At 38.4% G+C, this 23678-nt stretch overlaps 1 protein-coding gene across 1 annotated transcript in view; it reads left to right on the forward strand.

Annotated features, from left to right (window-relative positions):
* The window catches only part of COL19A1 (collagen type XIX alpha 1 chain), a 320803-nt gene that overhangs the window by 196270 nt on the left and 100855 nt on the right, over positions 1 to 23678 (forward strand). Inside the window, exon 17 of the mRNA XM_084624334.1 lies at positions 2440 to 2493. Within this exon, the coding sequence (XP_084480460.1) occupies positions 2440 to 2493 (54 nt within the window). The remainder of the gene's footprint in view (positions 1 to 2439; positions 2494 to 23678) is intronic.

The raw sequence follows: 23678 nt of genomic DNA on the forward strand, positions 1-23678 counted from the left end.
CAAACAAAACTACAGATCCCTACACTCCTGAGCTTTCAGGAAGTATGGAACCAGATTGGAACTAATTCCCCAACCTCACTCTGTAAAGTGTCAAAGGAAAACTTTCAGGTCCAAACACTTTTGAAATTTGAGGAAAGTTTTAGATCTGGACCCAAATCCAAATGCTGCTTCTCAGGCCCATCTCTATATATCATGTATCATGTATTTAAATAATCTGTTCAGTTATGTAATACTCTAGCAATGTCAATTTGTGACAATCATTCAGTGTCTACAAGGATTTTCATTTTTAAATTTTTTGAACATTTTCGGAATAATGTTCCTATATTGCTCCTGCAAAAAAAACACATTTGTATGTACCCACACAAAATGGTGTGCACACACATAAAATATTTTCTAGCTAAGTCAGGTACTTGCAAATAAATTGGATGCATTTGTAAATTGTTAACTTATACCTTTTTGCATGTATAGTTACCCCATATCCGGGGCAAAAGTGGGTTTTATGGCTACAAATGTGTGTTTTTTGCCATAGCAACTTGACATTAGTTGTCAGCAGTTATTGTGTCTAAAAAATGCTACAAATTTAAATTTTACAATCAATATTTAAGCTTGTAAGTTATTTAATTTTTAGGCTATGTGTCAAAAACAGAATTACTGCATTTGTTCACTCAGAGCCTGCCGTCTGTCTATTGAAGTCAGTAGAAATATTCTCATTGACTTGGATCAGGCCTTAGTTAGGTATTTGTGTATTGGCATTTACAGGCACAAATGCATGTTTTATACACAGAGGTAGTAACTACATAATCAGGGAGCATTTCTGAAAATCAAATGCTGTATCCCCTCTCACCCCTCACCTTCCAGAAATCGACATAGCCTTTGTAAGACACAGGAATGTACACACTCTAAAAAACTTCTGTTTGGTTAACTTCTTCCTCAATTTCTCCTATGCATCCCCATTGATTTTGAGGCAGCATTTGGCTAAATTATTGCAGGTGTATGTACAGAATGCAAGGAAAGGCATTGGTGGCCGTAGTTTTTGAACTCCAGTGAATTAAATAACAATTCTGAGCCCTTTTCCGCCTTCCTATATGCCTGCAGTAACCTTGCTGAAGTCACTGAAAGGTGGATGTGTTTCAGAAAGCAGCATATGGTTCTTTGTGTTTCAGAATAAAAAGTTACCAATAATTAGAACATATAGATTTACTGGGTTTTGTATTAAAAATAGGTAAAATATTGAGGTTAGCTAGTGTCTATTGGAAATAGAAAAAAAATTCACTGTTAAGTTTTGGTTTTATGGATAAATATTATTGTAATTCCTACTGGTCTTAATACTCATTCACAGCTTACAATGCAATGGCTCCAGCTCTTAAATGTATACTGAGAAAAATACTTGAAACATAACTAAACTCTTTCCATATAAAGGATTAATAATACAAAATTTACACTATTGCCCTTCTACATTCATAGCATAAATCTTAATGGTTCTAAGGGAGTTTAGTGTACACTGAAAGCATGACAAGAATAACACATCAAAGTGAGATTAATCTTAATGGGTCATTGACGTGATTTCAGTTTCAGCCACAACACTTAGCTTGTGAGTAACATAGGACTATGGCGAAAAAAACCTCAAAAATATCTCAAATTAAATGTTATCAGTTTGACTTAAATCAACAAAGGTTTTCCTCTCAATCAGCCATAAAGAAACCTTTGATTATAAGCTAAGTAATAGTGTGTTAGCCTAACAATTCAAGACCATATGTGAAATACATAAACTTTGAAATGATACCAGTAGACATATGACTGCTCAAAGATTTTAGTCCACTCTCTTCTGGTCTTGGATTCCTGTGTAACTGCTTAGCTCTTGAAATTGAGGTTTAGCTGTTTGTGAATCTGAGTAGGTGACAAATGACTTAAGTAATGGAGATCAATAAGTAAGACACACTTATTTCAGTTCACTAGTGACACAGCTGAAAATCAGCTTTGAGAAATAGGGTGCTGGCCATGTTCAATTAGTTATTTTCAACCTGTACAATTATTATATGGCTTATGGTGACAGCTGCATTATAGTTTTACATCCTAGACCATTGAACAATCAAATAACATATAATTTATTTGGACATTGTCAAGATGATAGGTTTGTTATATGTTACTTCCCTATCAATATGCTTTCACTCTTGAAACCTAGCTGGAAAAATGTACTAGTAAAAAATTATTGTGATGCAAATACATTGTTTCCCATAGTTATTAAGAACTTTTCTAAGGCAATACATTCTTATTGATGCTGCAATAAGTAGTACAAGGTATTTCTGCTTTAGGTAGCTTTTGATCTTTTTGTTAGTAAACAGTACAATCAGTCTTGCTTTTACACCGATTATTTTATTGCAAATCAATCCTCTGATGCAATATTTATGAATGTCTGTTTTTTGTTGTTGTTGTTTCCAGGGAAGGCGAGGTAAACCAGGACTCCCTGGTAAACCAGGATCACAAGGACCTCCGGTGAGTAACCAGCAAGGAAAGTGGGACATTCTCCCTTCAGTCAAGAACTGCTGTAGACTTTGTTAGCATGTTTGTAGCAGTTTACCTGAGGAGAGCTTTAAATGAACACAATGGATCTTTGTTCTCTCCACAATTTTTTTTTCAGGTTTTAAAACATTTTATTTGCATATTATAAAAATTGTGCATTCCAATAATTAAAATCATTTGGACAAAAAAAAATGGCACTCGATTAACTGCATTTTACAGCTCGCAGGACCTTGGTACATTTTTGCATTTATTCGTCTGTTACTAGTTTACTGTAGTTCCACCCAAGTTCTTCTTTCATCAACATGCAAGCTCTTTCATGCCACCAGACAGGCAAACCCAGACAGGCAGATGGAAAGGCAGCACCTTCATTCAGTGTCAGTAGTTCTCTGTATTTTTTGATGTGAAAGGGGCAGCATAGTCATTTAAACTTTATCCAACCTCTTTGCATCTTACAAAGGGAAACAGCTAAAAGAAGTAAAATAAGAAGGCAATGCTTGTGGAATGTATAATTTGGAAGGGCAGATTTCATTACGATTCACCCGCTTGCTTCTCCTGTTCAATTGTTTCTTTTGAAGGCAGTGGATTTTTCTCTTGTGTTTCTGTTTTATCAGGCAGTTACAATTCCCAGCCTTTTGATTGAACAAAGGTAAAGAATTGGATCCCAAATAAGAGAGGCTACAAAGCTCAGTGCAGTAGAGAAAAAACAAGATCCCACACTGCTGTCTAACAGTTCAGAGACGGACAGGCTGAATATGCTAACTACGGATATTGTGCATTCATTCAGTTTACCAAATGTATGATGCTGTATTTAAGATCAGATAATTTCTGTCTCAGAGGGGTAATTTGAAAGATGAAGGACTGTGTGATGAGCTTGCCAACTGAATGATGTGGAGGATTATACCCAATACTAGAATGAGCACTCAACTGTAGATCAAATGAGTTTACAGAAGAATTAAAAAGATTAAGAAATACAAAACTATATGAAAGGATTTATAATATGCAGCACTAAAGGTTTTAGCTCATATCTGAGAGTTTTGGTTTTATTAGAGGTACATGATTTGGAATTTGAGCTCAGGCATGGGTTTGGCTTGCTTCAGGGCTTCTCTGTGCAGTAACAAATGAGATCTTTGAGAGAATAAGATTTGATAAGAGTTGTGACATTATATCCTATTTACTGTATTGTAAAAATGCCATCACACACAAATGCATGAAAGGTGTTAAGAGCTAAGTGTGTACTTCTTAATAAGGTAAACTTATAGTCAACGAGTTGAAAGGTTCTTTTCTTAAGGTGTATTTGTCTGGTGAAACTCACTGTCTGCAAGCAGTTCTTCAACTGTTTCACTCTGTGGATCACTCTATAAAATATAAATCCACCATTGGACCACTGCTCCTTGCCCTACTGCACAGTTTTCATAATGTTCCATTCTGTGACTCATCAGGAAGGACTCTGTGAACCAAAGGGTACATCTGAGCCATAGTCTGAGAATCCCTAGTCTGTCCTAATGGTTAGGATTAAACATAAGTGTCATTGTTATCATCACATTTTTCTGCTGGTTGAACATTAGTAATATTCCCAGTTTCAAACCATATTTTGACAGTTTTCAGCCTTCACTGGAATAAGTGATATCCATCAGTCCATATTTCAGAATCCTTCTTTCTAGAAATGATGTTGCTGGACATAGTGAAGGACAGCTGTGAGGAGTAGGTGAGTAAATTGGAATAGATGGCCCCTGTACTTATCTAAGAAGAAACAAAAGATCACACATTCTGTCACTGCCAATTTCTTTAATTTTTTTCTTACAAAATATTTTCAGAAAGAAAAACAGATGGTGGTGTTCATTCATTGTGTGTAAAAATAAGTAGATATTAATTCATCTTCATACAGCCATACCGAAGCCTCACTTGGAGTCTTGTGTACAGTTTGTGGTTCCTTGAGATAGAGACATCGTACACTGGAGGGAATCCAAACAAGGCTAATGGGACAATAAAGTAGTGATGTAGAACCTTATTGAACACAAATGCCAAACATGATCTGTTTAAAAATCAAGATAACAGTCTTGTCTTAGGCCTTAGTGTCAGTCTTAGGCCTGGTCTGTCCACATTTCTTGTATCCATATAACATGTTAGGTGGGGTTATCATGTTTTACATATATAGTTAGCATAGTACAATCTCTAATGTGGATTTAGCTGTACTGGTATAGTTTATTCCCCTTCCATATGGGAATGACAATACCAATATAAACACATATACACCCATATAACTGCATCCACAATACGATGATTGTACCACTTTAACTATACTGGTACAACTAAATCCACATTAAAGATTGTACTAAAATATCAAAAGAGGTACTACTTCTGTGAATAGACAAGGCTATAGGGTGTTTTTTTAAAATTCCTTCTTTCTTTTCCAGTCTATCACTCCTTCCCTTTTTGGTTCTGTCATTTTTCTTCCAATTCAATCTATATCAGTCTGCTATCTTGCTCTTCCATTGGCCCTTCCTATGCTGGACAATAAATGGAGGTAGTTGCTTCATTCACATGGACACATTGTCTGCCCCTACTTTTGGGCTTGCCTCTCCACAGTTCAGGGCACAGCACAGTTAGCACACATGCTTACATGCTTAGGGTTGCTATCAGAAGATTAGCAGCTATGATTTATGAAGAGCTTAAGGGAGCTCAGCATGTAAAGCCTGGACTCTATAGGAAAAATGAGAAGGGAGATATGAGATAAGTACTTCAGAAAGTACCCATAAGTACTTCAGAAAGAATAAGATAAAAGTATGTAATTATTTAAGGCGGCTAAAACACGTATTGGGTATATGAAATTAATATAGGAGCATTTAAATTTGGTAGTAAGAAAATATTTTCAACTGTTAAAATGTTAAAAGGGAAACAACTTCAATAAGGAGAGTTCTGAGCCAGCAACACTGAAGATTAGACTCGATAAATTCTTTAGGGGGGTTGGTGTAGAAGACACTCTGAAAGTAGTGCAGGGTAATAGGCTAGCGGGACCAAATTGAAATGATGTATACAGACTATAAATTGTACACTGATAAGAGATGTGCATATTAGTCTAAATGAGTGTTATTTGTATATCTGGAGAGCCAGAAGAAGGTGTAAATTATGCTAGTTTACACTCTCTTTACACCGCCTTGTGAATCTAGCCTGGTGACTCCTAACTCTCTCATCTGTGGCTCACTAATTTGTTCAATGCCTAAATTCTGTATTATTATTTTTATAAAATCTGTACTTGGAGTGAGTTTATATTCCCTTACAACCTACTATACAGTCTAGATTAAAATTATGTCAGTACCAGAAAGGCAAATCATTACATTTTTTAGCTGGAGTATTCAATAAAGAGACATTTTCTGCTCATCCCCTTTTAGGTGTCTTTCTTTTTTGCTTCATGTATTCTCTGGGATAAATCTAGCCTCCATTGATGTCAGTGAGAATTTTTATTAATGGGTTATAAAAGAAGATTTTTGTCATCTTATCTCCCCCAGATGATATTCTGTTTTCCCCTTTGAGTATTTTTAAAGTGTTTATTAAACAGTGTGTAGTTGTAAAATGTATTATTCACTCCTGGTGCAGAAGTCTTGATTTTGGTCCTTGCTCCCTGATACTGTTTTTTAGTATTGTTCCTTTATTTCAGTATTAGACAGCTGAGCTGTGTGCTCATACTTGTCACACTTCAATGCATAACAATTTATGCTGAAAACAGTAAAGCCAAGAAGCTGCTTAAATAGAACAGCAGCTCCCTCTAGTGTTTATTTGTTAATTTCCCCCCTTTTAAATGATTGAGACTTGTTTAAGGCTCTAGAGTTAAATACAGTATGCCTTTGTTACTTGAGAAGTTTCCAAATATTATGACTCCGAAGCCAAAAACCGTTCACCTTTCACATGCATTTCATATTTTTGCTTGCTTGCGTAACAAACATTTCTGTTGAAGGGAAGGCCATCTCTCATTAACTGCGTTCTCCCTCTGCTTCAGTTTTTGTTGAATTCAAAATGCTCAGTTTATGATGCTAAAGTAGGCATTATCATAGCAAAACCCTGTGAGGTCATAAGCACAGGATTATAACTTCATTGCAGAATTAAGCTGGTAACAGCTTTCTCCTGCAGTACCTGGTTCACCTGCTAACAGAAATATCTGCAGGAATCAACAATACAAAAGGAGATGCTGGCAAAGTATATTTCTTTGTGTAAAATTATTCTGTTTTCAGTTTTGTCCCAGCAAGAAATTTCTCTTGAACACTTGAAGGAGTTTTGAGGGAGAGTGGAGAGGGAACTGAGTTCTGTATTTATATATGCTGTCAGCCTAATCCTGCATTGGCTCAACCCTGCAGTCCTTAGACAAAACTCCTTTTAATTTCAATTAATATTACATCTGCCTAAAGGATTGCAGGATCATAGTGTGTGTATTTGGGTGTATTTGCACATATTACTTAATTCTAACATATTTTTTCAGGCTTCAGAAATAAAAATGTCCTGGTATCTATATTCTATAGATCTCAGGGCCATTGTGAGAGTTAGGTTGTTAATGTTTGCAAAACCCTTTGAAGATGAAACACAAATGCGTTTGTGGTAGAAATGTGCTATGATGACAATTTTTGCAGGAGAAACTGACCTATCATATTTGACTCATGGCAATAATTATCACTTTATCCAATCAGAACCACAGAATGACAATATATGTTTAAAATCTGTTAAGAATTGTAAAGTGGAAACACCATCATTTAATGATTTGTGTTTTCACATGTCCTGCTCAGGTCATAGTTTCAGATTATACAGCTGCTAGGGACAGTGTTGACATTCTAGTGTCACCTCCTGGGTCACTGGAACACTGAAAGACATCCTTACAGAACATATCAGACAGCTAGTGAAATCCATCTAATGATCAAAAAGCTTTACATTGGTTTAATTTTCTGGCAACCCCCTCTTTTTTTTCCCTCTTATAGAAGATCCTACACATTTCTTGATTTTTCTTGATACGTAGGTTGAAGGAGAGAACAAAGAGGTTTCATCTGGTTTCTCATTCTGAATTGTTTTCAGTGGTACCAATTCTGCAGTCTTCACTGGGACTACTTGCAGGCGTAAATGCTACTCAATGATGCAGAACTAGGCTCTGTGTTTTCTCTTAATACCACTTTGACACCCATGGCTTTAATTTGTTCAATATACTTGTCTCTTATTGGGGAAACCAGATTGTTTCAAAGCTAACATCACACTCTCAGGAATTAATGGCAGGTTTCAGAATAGCAGCCATGTATTCTGTATTAGCCATGTATTAGTCTGTATTCGCAAAAAGAAAAGGAGTACTTGTGGCACCTTAGAGACTAACCAATTTATTTGAGCATAAGCTTTCGTGAGCTACAGCTCACTTCATTGGATGCAACAAATATTTATGCTCAAATAAATTGGTTAGTCACTAAGGTGCCACAAGTACTCCTTTTCTTTTTTCAGGAATTAATCTTACCCTTGATCTGAAGCATTCAAGCTTGTCTATCTTTCTATATATAGTAGTTCTGCATGTTTACTTCTGTTGCCCCCCACACTGTAGATTCACACACCCCCATATCAACGATTAATCTGTTACTCAGGTAGCCCAAACACCATAGTAACTGAGCACCTCAGATAGGGAAGTAGAGTTATCTCCATTTTTTAAGCTAGGGAATTGAGACACAGGGGGTATGTCTACATTGTAATAGAACACCCACAGATGGCCCGTGTCAGCTGACTTGGGCTCAGGCTGCAGGGCTATAAAATTGCAATGTAAACATTCAGGCTTGTGCTGGAGCCTGGACTCTGGGACCCAAGCCTGAGCCCAAACATTTACAATACAATTTTTTAGCCACACAGCCTGAGCCCCATGAGCCTGAGTCAAGTGACACGGGCTAGCTGCAGTGTTTTATTACAGCATATACCTAGAGAGACTGTGACCTGTCCAAGGTCACAGCAGAAGTCTGAGGCAGAGCAGGGAACTGAACCCTTGGTCTCCTGAGTCCCAGGCTAGCATCTTAAACTCTGAATGATCTGTCCTCTTAAAACTACTCTTCTCTGCTTTCTTTCTACCAAAACTCCCAAGATTATGGTTTTCAAAGAGTCTCTATTTCACACATACTTTGGCATTGAAAATCTTTCTTAAAAACCCTCTCTGGAGTCGCATGATGCTTCACATCAAGGTCTCGTTCTCATCATTGAGTTCAAGGTTTGTCTGGGAAATGGTTGTGATTGTTTATTGGTGTTATCATAGCATTTAGGAGTCCCGGTCATAGACCAAGGCACCATTGTGCTAGGTGCTGTACAAACAGAACAAAAAGGCATTCCCTGCCACAAAGCATTGACATGCTACTCCTTGCAAGTATACCTTTAGCAATAATTGTTTCTTGAAAAGTAGTCTTTGTGTATGGTTTATATTTTTAAAATTATATGGGGCTTCATTGTTCTACATGACACCTTTTAAAAGTCTCTCTTGTCCATATTCCCCATGAAGCAGTGGGTGAGAGTGTTCATGGACTACTTGTATTCTGTCTGTTTAATTCTGTACACTTCTAGTCTCACGTAATTTAGTATGTATGTCAGTGCCACCAGTCTAGTTATCTTAAGTAGCCAGCAGTTGGCCTTGGAAATCTCATTTCCTCTGCCTCAGGAAATATTGTAATTCTACCAATATTTTGAAAGTGAACAAATGTTATCAGTTAATTACAGTAAACAGAAAATCAAAGCAATGGTAAGTGGAGACTGTTGGTAGAGTTTCTAGCATTGCAGGACTTCTCTGCCTTTAGAAGTATATTGGAAAATATACTTGGTACCTGTGGTAGTGCTGAAGCGTCTGGCAGTGGTTGGTTGGTTGGGTTTTTTTCGGTCTGGTTGTTTTTAAAAGACATGGTAACAATACATGATTTGTTTAATTTATTCAGTCATGGTAGATGTCATGCCTTTGTGGCTTTTAGCAGCTTCTCTTTGGTGTAGTTACATTGTGTCGCAAATTTGTGCTGAAGATTCTCATGTATCTTTATAGTACAATTAGCAGAAAATAATGTTTTTCTAAGGGGGAAGCAATATGGTGTGGAGAGACGTGATTACTGTGAAATATTTCTTAGATGGGTAGACAGACTGACTATACTGAAAATTCACTTTTTCACTTCTAGTCCTGTGAAAATTAATCTAAAATTTTCTGTTGCTGCTGTGTCAGCAATGTAACATACTTAGTGTAAATTATATTGATCCATTCAGTGTGCTATGAGACTGAAAGGACATTTTCAGCAGTCTGATGATGGCTGAAAATGCAGATGAAGTGTAAAAGTGAAAGAACCACAATATAATTTAGAAAAAAATGTTTTATAATGTATTTAAAAGCATTTTCTCTTATGTTCCCACATTCTCATCCCCAACTTTACTACAAAAATAACACCTGAAAAGTTTGTGTAATTTTTGGAAAACAATCAGGACACACTTTTAGTACTTTCCTTATTTATATAACTATAATCTGTCTGTCCTTCAGTTCCCTCAATTATTTATATAATTCAATACTGTACGCAGTTCCAAAACAGACAAACCCAGCTCAGGTGAGCGCTTCACTGATATTCACAAAGGAGCAAGTTTGAAAAATATCTGAAGTAGCAGAAGTGAAAAACACTCATTCAAAAGATGGAAGCTGCCTTTGCTGTGTTCCTTTAACCACTGTTTATCAAATTGCTTCTGACCTGTGAACCAGTCATACTAGTTCTTTTTTGGCCAAAGGGGCTTGTGAGCTATAGGTCCTTCCAAAGTATTATACAGGGATGTTGGTATAGAAAAGTAATGTGAAAGGAAATGTAAAGACTGGTCCTGACTGGGTTTAGATGTTTAGATATATAGTCAGAAGTAGGAATATTTCTGCTGTTGAGTTCTACTTTTAGTTTATTTATATTCTTTTTTATGGTACTCATCACTGTAGTAAATGAGCACCTCAATTGCTTTAATAAATTGTGTCCTCACATCATTCATGTACAGTAGGGAAGTGTTATTTCTGTTTTTACAGAAACTAAGTCAGCAAGATTAATTGGTTTTCCTAAGGTCACACTGAAAGTTTATGGTAGAGTCAGGAATACATTCCAGGTTTCCCAAATCCTACTCCAGTGCCTTAATCACAAGACAATCCTGCATGGTATAGGCTAGGACGGTTTTATGAAACTGTGACATACTAAAGGGATTCATTCCATTTTGTGATAAATGATTTATTTCATATATGAGGCAATTTCTGAGAGGTCAGGATTGGTGACAAACATAGCAGTGCGGTCCTTCCAGGGTTATATTATAGCTCAGTTACACTTGTTTTATTTGTGAAAGAGGAGGAAAAGCAATGGCATATCCATAAATGAGTTAGAAAGGTAAAGTTACTTTTCTGACCACTTACAGCATAGAGGAAACCTTACTAGATAGTGGCACTGTAAACTTAAGCCACCAGATTGACATATAGTGATTCTAGCCATGCAGTTATAGAATAGCACCCGCACAAGAATAACATCTTAAACTTAGATATCAGAATAATGCTCCACTGTTAACTTTACAAATCATGCCTGAGAGAAGTTTCATGGTATTGAAATGTCATTGCTACATTTATTTTGTATTTTCACCATGAATTTAAGGTGACATTTTAGTTCCAGAATGCGAGCAATGGACTAGATTGTGTTTTTATCCCATTTCCCACCTTGGGGATGAAGAGAATATGATGAGGCAGGCATGAGGTCTCCATAAGCGTATGCAAAGGTAACATCGGCTACGCCTTTTAATAGGTTGCAGTGGGAACTTTCTCTCACTCTGATCCAGCTCTATTGGCTGGGCTTATGCTTTTGCAATTGCCCTTCCCCACCCTGTATGATGTTTCTAGGGCTGCTGTCAGTGCTAAAGTGCCCCAGCCCTTTTGAGCCTACAATAAAAGGACTGCAATTATGCCAGGTCTCTGTTCAGGAGCACATTTATGAGGAAAGTTTCTTTGTGCCCTCCTCTTCCTCCTCCACAATCCCAACTCCCACTTTTTCTGTGCAGCTGTGCAAGGCTAGGCACAATCTAACCCTTTGATATGAATTTTTATGTCCTTGTCTCTTTCTATAATAGCATAATCTCAGTAAGCCCTATGGGGCATGCATTTCATAATTACCTTTGTTTTGTGGTAACGGGCAATTGGCCTTCAGCTTTACATCTCACCTCAGTTGTGCTGTTATGATATAATACTCTTCTCCCAGACTTTATTCTCTAATCCATTATTTTTAAATAACTTCTGCCTATTTGACTTTCAGTTGTCTTTACTGTCTTCTTAGCTTTTTATCTCCACAAACTCCATGGGGAGTTCTGGAGGAACTTATACCTTTGAATGCCTCTCTTCCATTCATTCACTTTCATCATGGCAAAAAGTTTTCCCCCTAGGAAGTAACATTCTCTTTGATTACTTGAAAACATGGACCTGTTTCTCATTTTTAAAGTCATCTTCTTCGGCTATACCTCGATGCGAGGATGATGTCTGCCAAGGGGCTTCATTGGTTGGTTTTTAAGTGGCTGAGGAGCTCAATTCGTGCCCTGCAGATTTTCCCACAGAAGTGACAGATGTAATCTTGGAGGAGACATAGTTGTTGGCTGGAGTGTTGTTCCCTTTCTTTCTTCTTTTGTCATTTCTCTGTCTTCTTTTGTCATTTCTCTGTCATGTCCGTTCTCCTCAAAGTGAGCTGTGGCTTCGTGTATAGTGAGGTGCCGCTGTGTTCTGTTTCATTCCAGGTCCTCCCAATTTGTTGGTTGATGCCTCCCCTTTTAAGGTCTACTTTCAGTATGTCTTTGAAGCAGTTCCACTGCCCTCTGTGAGCCCTTCTTCCCTGACTTAACTGAGAGAAGAGTACTTGCTTTGGGAGGCGAATTTCAGCCCTACGTACACAGTGGACAGCCCAGCAGAGTTGGTGTTTCATGACCTGCTGATGGCTGCAGAGAGAACGCTGATGTTAGTACGTCAGACTTCCCAGCTGATCCTGAGAATCCTCCTTAGGCAGTGCTGCTGGAACCACTCGAGCTGCTTGAGATGTCATCTGTAGGTTACCCAGGTCTCACACCTATAGAGAAGGATGGGGATGACAACCGCATTGTAAACCAAGATGTTGGTACCTGTTTGCAGATCCCTGTCATTGAAGACGTGTTTGAATACTCTTCCAGAGGATGTGCTGTGCCAGCACATCCTGTATTTGATTTCTGAATCAATACTGGCTGTTTTGGAGAGGTGGCTGCCAAGGTATGAAAAATGCTCCACATTTACCAGGGGTTCTCCACTGATGGTGATTTGTGACGTTAAAAGTGTAGTTTGTGCAGGTGAGGGTTGGTAGAATACCTTGGTTTTCCCAATGTTGAGAGAGAGACCCAGGCTGTGATAGGCATCTGCAAAAAATTTAGGGTACTTTGCAGGTCAGCCTCTATGTGTGGGAGAATGACCCAATCATCTGCATACTGAAGATCAGTTATGCCAATTCTCATGATCTTAGATTTTGTTTGGAGATGTTAGAGACTGAGGAGTTGACCACCCATATGATACTCAATCCCTATTCCATCAGGAAGGTGGTCATAGATGAGAAACAGGAGCACGGCAAGGTAAATGGAGAAGAGTGTTGGAGCAGTGACACAGCCCTGCTTGACACCAGTGCAAATGATGAATGGTTTGGTCTCTGAGCTGCTACACAGAATGGTGGCACTCATCCTATCATGGAGTACAGTACCTCAAGGAAGATTCGCTGATAAGAGACCCCATCAGGATTTTGCAGAATGGTGTTCTAGATGTGTGGGAAAACTGGATGTTTGCCATTCTGTGCATTCTAATGGAACAGAGGGAGCCTGCAGGAAAAGGCTTTGGGGTCAGAATGCAAATCATGCTCCCTTGCAATTTCAGATTTACCTCATTTAAATGCTTTTTTAAAACATGATTATATAGGAGCCAAATGATGCCATCCTCAAGAAATGCATCCTTGGACAGCCATCTGACTTCAGCATGTGCATTGAATGAGTGTTATATTTTTGATACAATGGCTTTAAATTGCGGTCATTCCTAAGACTTTATTGAAATAATGATTAATCAATCTAGCCTGATGTCTTAGTGTATAGGGCAAAGAAATGTGACCAGGAGCCCATGTGCTGATCCAGCCTTGAGACTCTTAACTCCTCAGAAAAGTAAGTAGTAGGAGTTGAGCATGTTATGGAAGTGATTCTTTATTTTCAAAGTTGAGGAGAAAAAGGGGAAGTTGCACTTGATCCACTCTTTTGAATTACATAACTGCCTGCTGCCTTCAGTCACAGGTCCTAGCTCCTCTTAAGAAAGGGAAAATTGAATTATACTTGGAGAAATTACTCAAAATAATTGGATGAGTGAAAGCCATATAACCTTTCCTCAGCACACTCATGAGTCTGCTTTGACGATGCATCCCCTTATTATATGCCTTTGAAGGGGCAAGAGCAAGTCTCATGCTCAGAAGCTGCTATTTCCAGCAACCTCTCCACCCAAAATAATATATTAACTATACTCATTGCTCACTTTCCAGTGTGACCTATGGAGAGAGGCAGTGTAGACTTGTGGATTGAGCAAGTCATATAACCTGTCTGTGCCTCACCTGTAAAATGAGGATAATGTTACTGACCTCTTTTGTAAAGCACTTAGATATATATGGATGAAAAACACAATATAGGAGCTAGGTATAATAATAATAATAATGTCACTTTCAGTAACCTAATATTCTTCACAGAAAGCTGATTTATGGAAAAGCAGCATGAAAAGATAGATATATCACCATGGGACGAACCCTTTTCTGATATCAGTTATGTTTTTATTTTAGCAAGGTAACTGTGTCATTTTTCTTTTCAATCATAGTTGGAGTTCCATTACTCCTGAGAGCTATTATTTTCTCAGAAGTTATATCAAACGGCTTCCATGAATCCATCACTACATCTTTATGTCCAGAACAATTGGTACCACAATGGAAAATTATCACATAACAAAGATCTTCTGTCATATCTAGTTCACAAGTAGCATCTTTCATACACATTAACACGTGGAACTGTCAGAGGTATCAAGAATGTCATGGCAACACTGTGTATTGGTGTAGCCAAATTGTTCCTTACATTTTTCTTTTTTCCTGAACTATCTGATTTTTATAGTAGTTACTCTAAAATTGAACAGTTGGATTTGTTTGAAATCCTTCTGCATTTCTCCTTTATTCAGAAAAATATCTCTATTGCTTTGTATTTACAGAGACATAAGTATTTATCATTTCAATATTTTCCTTCTGGCTCTCTAGGCCTGGATGATTTTACACAAAGCAGAATCTTGTTTGCCCATGCCCCATTTGGACATTCCTAAAGTTGGAAGCTTCTTGAGGTTGGCCTTCTTGATGTGATCAAGAGCCAACCCCTTTTACAGGTTTTTATTGAGACTCATCTGGAATCTCTTGATGATCCACTCTTTTGAATTTCACATTGGCTCTTGATCTGAAAGTCTTCGATCCTATCCACTAACCCAAACGAAAACAGTAGAATTCTAATACTGAATTATTCCCTAATCCCTGTTTTGCATGATGGTTTAAAAGTGATTTGCGCTGCTATCTTCTTGCAGATGACAGGAATGTGCTTTCAAGTCCTTGGGCAGGATCATAGGGTTTTCTATAGATTCATGTTATGAAGATTTCAAAAGCTTTCCTCTTTCATGTTGCCTAACAATAATATCTTCAGTGTATAATATCTTGAAGGCTCTTAAAACACTTGAGAAAGTGTTACACAAAAGAGAATGTGCTCTGGGGCCGGGGGTGTTGGGATGGGGGGGAGCAGTGCCACAGTCATGGGACTCTGGCGGGGAGGTGGGGGAGCAGCAAGGATCTGCATAGTCTCTATTCATGGAGCAGGTCCTCAAAGAATCAATCCTGAAGCACTTGCATGAGAGGAAAGTGATCAGGAACAGCCAGCATGGATTCACCAAGGGAAGGTCATGCCTGACTAATCTAATCGCCTTTTATGATGAGATTACTGGTTCTGTGGATGAAGGGAAAGCAGTGGATGTATTGTTTCTTGACTTTAGCAAAGCTTTTGACACGGTCTCCCATAGTATTCTTGTCAGCAAGTTAAGGAAGTATGGGCTGGATGAATGCACTATAAGGTGGGTAGAAAGCTGGCTAGATTGTCGGGCTCAACGGGTAGTGATCAATGGCTCCATGTCTAGTTGGCAGCCGGTATCAAGTGGAGTGCCCCAAGGGTCGGTCCTGGGGCCGGTTTTATTCAATATCTTCATAAATGATCTGGAGGATGGTGTGGATTGCACTCTCAGCAAATTTGCGGATGATACTAAACTGGGAGGAGTGGTAGATACGCTGGAGGGGAGGGATAGGATACAGAAGGACCTAGACCAATTGGAAGATTGGGCCAAAAGGAATCTGATGAGGTTCAATAAGGATAAGTGCAGGGTCCTGCACTTAGGACGGAAGAACCCAATGCACAGCTACAGACTAGGGACCGAATGGCTAGGCAGCAGTTCTGCGGAAAAGGACCTAGGGGTGACAGTGGACGAGAAGCTGGATATGAGTCAGCAGTGTGCCCTTGTTGCCAAGAAGGCCAATGGCATTTTGGGATGTATAAGTAGGGGCATAGCGAGCAGATCGAGGGACGTGATCGTTCCCCTCTATTCGACATTGGTGAGGCCTCATCTGGAGTACTGTGTCCAGTTTTGGGCCCCACACTTCAAGAAGGATGTGGATAAATTGGAGAGAGTCCAGCGAAGGGCAACAAAAATGATTAGGGGACTGGAACACATGAGTTATGAGGAGAGGCTGAGGGAGCTGGGATTGTTTAGCCTGCAGAAGAGAAGAATGAGGGGGGATTTGATAGCTGCTTTCAACTACCTGAAAGGGGGTTCCAAAGAGGATGGCTCTAGACTGTTCTCAATGGTAGCAGATGACAGAACGAGGAGTAATGGTCTCAAGTTTCAGTGGGGGAGGTTTAGATTGGATATTAGGAAAAACTTTTTCACTAAGAGGGTGGTGAAACACTGGAATGCGTTACCTAGGGAGGTGGTAGAATCTCCTTCCTTAGAGGTTTTTAAGGTCAGGCTTGACAAAGCCCTGGCTGGGATGATTTAACTGGGAATTGGTCCTGCTTTGAGCAGGGGGTTGGACTAGATGACCTTCTGGGGTCCCTTCCAACCCTGATATTCTATGATTCTATTATTCTATTTTAAATAGCACATAACCAAATAATTCTATTTTAGCAAGAGAGAGCCCTTCTCAAAATTGAATGGAATTCAGCTTCTCACACACAAATCTCCATGTGATATAAAGCCCACAAAGCTGCTGTACACCACCTACTCCTGCCTCCAGCCCAAATACCCTGGGTTGCTTTGATTTGTGCCAGGGGCTGAACTGGCCTCAGTTCCCATAGTTGCCATAGTGCCATGCTTGCACCAAATGTATCTCAGGGAGACTCAAGGATGTGACCCAGTATATTTTCCCTTTGTTATTTAAATGAGTATTTCTCACAGCCATCAAAACAACATGTTATTTCTTTTGCAGTATATGGACAGCGCAGGTTTGAGATATATACATTATTTTAGCTATAAATTTCCCAGTTTCCTACTTCCAAGGATCTAACAGAGCATGTTCTGTTCTGATTTCCAACATGTGCAAATCTCATTGGAGACACAGTTCAGGGGAAGGGACAGTTGCACGGGAAAAACTTAGCCCGGTATATTTTATTCTTCTAAGTTTTACAGGTCTCAGTAATACATTTTTTTTCTAGAGCACCCACCACCCCTGTATCTAAACATGGTATCGTCTTCTATGAAGCAGTTACACTACTTGGTTAAAAGGCATCAGTAAAAGTGTAAAGTATAATTATTACTGATAAAAATTGAAAATTAGTCCATCTAAGCCATGGTTCTTGTCTCCGTCAATGAAAACAAAACCTTGCTACCCTTCAAATTAAGATTCAATAATTGAGTTGTTTGTCCAGTCCCATCAGTAACTACTTCTGCTTGATAACTGGTTGTTATTTTTTTTCAGTTTAATTTTGTGGAAGGCAGTTTTTCAAAGAGACATTCCAGTAACAAACTAAAAAAGATTCTACACCTAACAGAGCAGACTTCAATTAAGCCTGATACAAATGTTATCTCTTTCAACCTCTGTCACACTGATCCTTGGTGAAATAACCTGCTGGTTCCCAGAATTGGGGGACTTTATGTTGCTTAAATGATGCACTCTTTTACAGGACTTTTATTTATCCAGAAGGAATGATAATGACTTTAGAACCAATAATTTACTATAGAACCAAATTTAACGTGTGAAACCTTTAAAAGTGTACCATAGTTTTAATGTAGGAATATGTAACATAAAGTGTCCCTATTTGAAAAATATCTCCTTCCTCCCATTCCAATACAGGCATTATAACCAGGTATGGAAGTTAAATGTGTGTGTGTGTGTGTGTCTATCCATGTGCAAGAGAGAGAGATTTGCCAACTGGACTGGATTCTACCACCCTACTGGCACAAGCAGGTCAGAAGCTCAATCCAAAATCTGTCCCTTTAGATGTTATTTATGTGGAAAACTCTGACAGTAAAGATGGCAGTGCAGTATTTTGATTTAGGATATAGGTAGGTAAGATTTCATGGGAAGCAAGTCTAAGCGGAAAAACAATTGAAGACAGTTGGCAGTTTTTCAAAGAGACATCATTAAGGGCACAAGAGCAAACTATCCCACTGCATAGGAAAGACAGGAAGTATGGCAAGAGACTACCCTGGCTTAACCTGGAGATCTTCAGTGATCTAAAAATCAAAAAAGAGTCCTACAAAAAATGGAAACTAGGTCAAATTACAAAGGATGAATATAAACAAATAACATAAGTACTTAGGGACAAAATTAGAAGGCCAAGGCACAAAACGAGATCAAACTAGCTAGAGACATAAAGGGTAACAAGAAAACATTCTACAAATACATTAGAAGCAAGAGGAAGACTAAGGACAGAGTAGGCCCGTTACTCAATGTGGGAGGGGGCTGGGAAACAATAAGAAAATGTGGAAATGACAGACATGCTTAATGACTTCTTTGTTTTGGTGTTCATCAAGAAGATTGGTGGTGATTGGACGTCTAACGTAGTGAATGGCAGTGAAAATGAGGTAGGATCAGAGGCTAAAATAGGGAAAGAACAAGTTAAAAATTACTTAGACTTGTTAGATGTCTTCAAGTCACGGGGTCTGGTGAAATGCATCTTAGAATACTCAAGGAGCTGACTGAGGAGATATCTGAGCCATTAGTGATTATCTTTGAAAAGTCATGGAAGACAGGAGAGATTCCAGAAAGAAAGGGCAATTATAGTGCCCATCTATAAAAAGGGAAATAAGGACAACTTGGAAATTACAGATTAGTCAGCTTAAATTCTGTACCCGGAAAGATAATGGAGCAAATAATTAAGCAATCAATTTGCAAACATCTAGAAGATAATAAGGTGATAAGTAACAGCATGGAATTGTCAAGAACAAATTGTGTCAAACCAACCTGATAACTTTCTTTGACAGGGTAACAAGCCTTGTGGGTTGGGGGAAGCAGTAAATGTGGTATATCTTGACTTTAGTAAAGTTTTTGAAACTGTCCCGCATGACCATCTCATAAACAAAGTAGGGAAATGCAACCTAGATGGTGCTAATATAAGATGGTTGCAAAACTGTTGGAAAACCGTTCCCAGAGAGTGGTTCAGAGTCATACTGGAAGGGCATAATGAGTGGGGTCTCGCAGGGATCAGTTCTGGGTCTGGGTCTGTTCAATATCTTCATCAGTGATAATGGCAGAGAGAGTACACTTATAAAGTTTGTGGACGATACCAAACTGGGAGGGGTTGCAAGTGCTTTGGATGTTAGGATTATAATTCAAAGTGATTTGGACAAACTAGAGAAATGGTCTGAAATAAATAGGATGAAATTCAATGAGGACAAATGCAAAGTACTACACTTAGGAAGGAACATTCAGTTGCACACATACAAAATGGGAAATGACTGCCTAGGAAGGAGTACTGTGGAAAGGCATCAGGGGTCATAGTGGACCACAAGCTAAATATGAGTCAACAGTATAACACTGTTGCAAAAAAAGTGAACATCATTCTGGGATGTATTAGCAGGAATGAAGTAAGCAAGACATGAGAAGTAATTCTTCCACACTATTTGAGCTGATTAGGTCTCAACCGGAGTATTGTATCCAGTTCTGGGTGCCACATTTCAGGAAAGATGTGGACAAATTGGAGAAAGTGCAGAGAAGAGCAACAAAAATGATTAAATGTTTAGAAGACATGACCTATGACGGAAGATTGAAGAAAGTGGGTTTGTTTAGTCTGGAAAAGAGAAGAGTGAGAGGGGACATAACAGTTTTCAAGTACATAAAAGGTTGTTACAAGAAGGGAAAAGAAATTGTTCTTCTTAACCTCTGAGGATAGAACAAGAAGCAATGGGCTTAAATTGCAGCAAGGGAGGTTTAGGTTGGACATTAGGAAAAGCTTCCTGACTGTGAGGGTGGTTAAGCACTGGAATAAATCACCTAGGGAGGTTGTGGAATCTCCATCATTGGAGATTTTTAAGAGCAGGTTAGACAAACACCTGTCAGGGATGGTTTGGATAATATTTAGTCCTGCCATGAGTGCAGGGGACTGGACTAGATGACTTCTCGAGGTCCTTTCAAGAACTATGATTCTATAGATATTAACCTGCATTATACTATAAAAGCAGCTTCTACAATATAGTCCCAATTATTCTTTATAAAAAGCATTCTAAATTGTGATTCTTATAATCCACAGGTAGAGATCTATTCTTTGTCATCCAAATAATTGTAGCTGTAGAGATTCAGAACCAAATTTTCGAAGTCCCCATGTGAAAAACATGCACGCACACACACATATACCATAAACTGGTTAATTGTATACACAGACATCTAGTGCTCATTGAATCGGCCATTCTTGTGTCCACATGAAAAAGAGGGTTGTCAAGGTTCCTCCCCCACTCTGAACTCTAGGGTACAGATGTGGGGACCTGCATGAAAAACCTCCTAAGCTTATCTTTACCAGCTTAGGTCAAAACTTCCCCAAGGTACAAAATATTCTACCCGTTGTCCTTGGATTGGCCGCTACCACCACTAAACTAATACTGGTTACTGGGGAAGAGCTGTTTGGATGCGTCTTTCCCCCCAAAATACTTCCCAAAACCTTGCACCCCACTTCCTGGACAAGGTTTGGTAAAAAGCCTCACCAATTTGCCTAGGTGACTACAGACCCAGACCCTTGGATCTTAAGAACAATGAACAATCCTCCCAACACTTGCACCCCCCCTTTCCTGGGAAATGTTGGATAAAAAGCCTCACCAATTTGCATAGGTGACCACAGACCCAAACCCTTGGATCTGAGAACAATGAAAAAGCATTCAGTTTTCTTACAAGAAGACTTTTAATAAAATAGAAGTAAATAGAAATAAAGAAATCCCCCCTGTAAAATCAGGATGGTAGATACCTTACAGGGTAATTAGATTCAAAAACATAGAGAACCCCTCTAGGCAAAACCTTACAAAAAAGTTACACAGACGAAATAGTTATTCTATTCAGCACAGTTCTTTTCTCAGCCATTTAAAGAAATCATAATCTAACACGTACCTAGCTAGATTACTTACTAAAAGTTCTAAGACTCCATTCCTGGTCTATCCCCGACAAAGACAGACTATAGACAGACACACAGACCCTTTGTTTCTCTCCCTCCTCCCAGCTTTTGAAAGTATCTTGTCTCCTCATTGGTCATTTTGGTCAGGTGCCAGTGAGGTTACCTTTAGCTTCTTAACCCTTTACAGTTGAGAGGAGCTTTCCCCTGGCCAGGAGGGATTTCAAAGGGGTTTACCCTTCCCTTTATATTTATGACAAGGGTGTGTATGTCAGAGTGTATTTATTGTTTGCTCGGACCATAATCTTTATTTTTTGATAGTTTGGCTTTCCATTTATGAAAGAGACCAAAAATCAAACTTGGTAGTTACTCTTTCAAAGGAACTGTGAAAGTCTCTTTGATTGTCTAATGGTACTTTTCATAAACTTCCATGAATAGCCATATATGCGAAAACTCAGTAAAGCCGCTTAAAGGGACAGAGCGCTCATATTTTCAAGTTATTAGATAAATAAAGTAAGAGGGAAGCATTGCAGGAGTGCTAATTTTTCTCCCCTACTTATATATTCCTCATTGGTATTCCTCTTTGATATCTTTTGATCAGTCCTTTGTAAAGTGCTATGAGATCTACGGATGAAAAGCACTATATAAGAGATAGGTATCATTATTCAAACTAAGAAAATTAAACCTATTTTGTATCAACCTGAGTTGAAAAATATGTTTCTTCCTGTCTGAATCCACAATCTTGGAAAAAGAATGCAGAACTTTAAGAAATTGCAAGTCTGGGGGCTATATACATATTACTTCTCAAAAGCTGTCCCATGGTTTACAAAACTCAGAGGTTTAACCTTCTCAAAGACAGATTGTTAATTCCTCTTTTACCCTCAAAGACCTCACTTTAAATTCTTGTTTCTTAATCTGACCTGTGATGAACCTGAGAATAGAGTGGAAAGTTAGAAACTTGGGTTGATATTTTCAAGGCTATTTAAGAGATTTAAATAAATGTTTTCTGTAAAAACCTAATGGCTACTTTGAATATCTGAACCTTGCTGTCTAGAACCAAGTGTCTGCAGTGTTGGAATCCAAATATATTTTCACATTTTTTATGACCCTCGTCATTTCTGATTTCCAAACAGCCTTGTCTAAAGTTCTACATTTTTATTGCAGTACCTCTAGATTATATGGACTTCATTTAATCTTCCCTCCTACACCTACCAGATAAAAGTTCAAATTACTTTGACAGTACTGTCAGTCATTCCTTTAAATCCTTGCCAGAGATTTTTCCAGTAGTTCTGCAGTCTGTTGTAATTAGGAAATATTACTTGGCCTTGAGTTCAGTTTTCTGTCACTGTAAGCTGCTAAACCTTAATACAAGATTTTCCAAGCTCTGTTTCATTTAAAGTGAGTAAAATTTATGGTAAGAAATTAGGTCTATACAGAAAACCTTCAAATATACATGTAAATGAGCTGTTAAGATATCATATATATATATATAATGAGATATATAATATGGGCTTGATGCAGAAATTACTCAGTGAATTCAGTGGCTTATGTTATGCAGGAGGTCAAATTATATTATTATAAAAGGTTTCAGAGTAGCAGCCGTGTTAGTCTGTCTTCGCAAAAAGAAAAGGAGTACTTGTGGCACCTTAGAGACTAACAGTGGATGTTAGTGGATTCAGTGGATGCATCCGATGAAGTGAGCTGTAGCTCACGAAAGCTTATGCTCAAATAAATTTGTTAGTCTCTAAGGTGCCATTATTATAAAAGTTCCTTTTGGCTTTAAAATCTAAGATCAGATACATCACTGCCTATAGTCTCATAGTTCATATTTTTCTAATGCAACCTGTCCTGCTGAATGTCGGAACTCTGACTCTTTACAAAGCTTCTGAATGCTCACAAGGTTTTTTAACAAATGTATAAATTTTTCAACTCAGTGGAGAGAACTGCAGAATGTTTAAATGATTTCATCAATATATATGGCACTGAAGATATAAGTGAAGTGCAACCCATTCCATGATATATCCCAATGAGTTGACTCATTACATAAGATGCTTTCTGGATATAAGCCCCAAATCAGGACATTGACTTTACCAGAACTTAAGCACATGCTTATGTGCTGTCCTGAGGAGAGATGTTTTCCAGATTCAGAGCCTTAGTCTCTATGCTTCGTCTGTCACCTTCCTTTGCATGTGTATATTTGATCACCTTAGCAATTTCTTTTTCTTGCCAAAAAGTAAATTCTGTTAATATCAAGTATTTTCCTTGTCCACAACTTGTTTCTTGAAGCTACTTCTCTACTTCCGGGCTATTTGACATCTTCCTTTTTTACATTGCAAAGGCTCTCTTTGAATACACACTATTTAAGATTAATTCTAAAGTGACGGAGGAGGTCCTCAGGAATTGATATGCATCTGTCTACAGGAGTCATGTTTCTCACCACTGTGAGGCTCTAAGGGTTCCTAGGGCATCTTATGTTTCCCAATTAATGT

Source organism: Lepidochelys olivacea (genome assembly GCF_965140295.1).
Source record: "Lepidochelys olivacea isolate rLepOli2 genome assembly, chromosome: 3".
NCBI classification, from domain to species: Eukaryota; Metazoa; Chordata; order Testudines; family Cheloniidae; genus Lepidochelys; species Lepidochelys olivacea.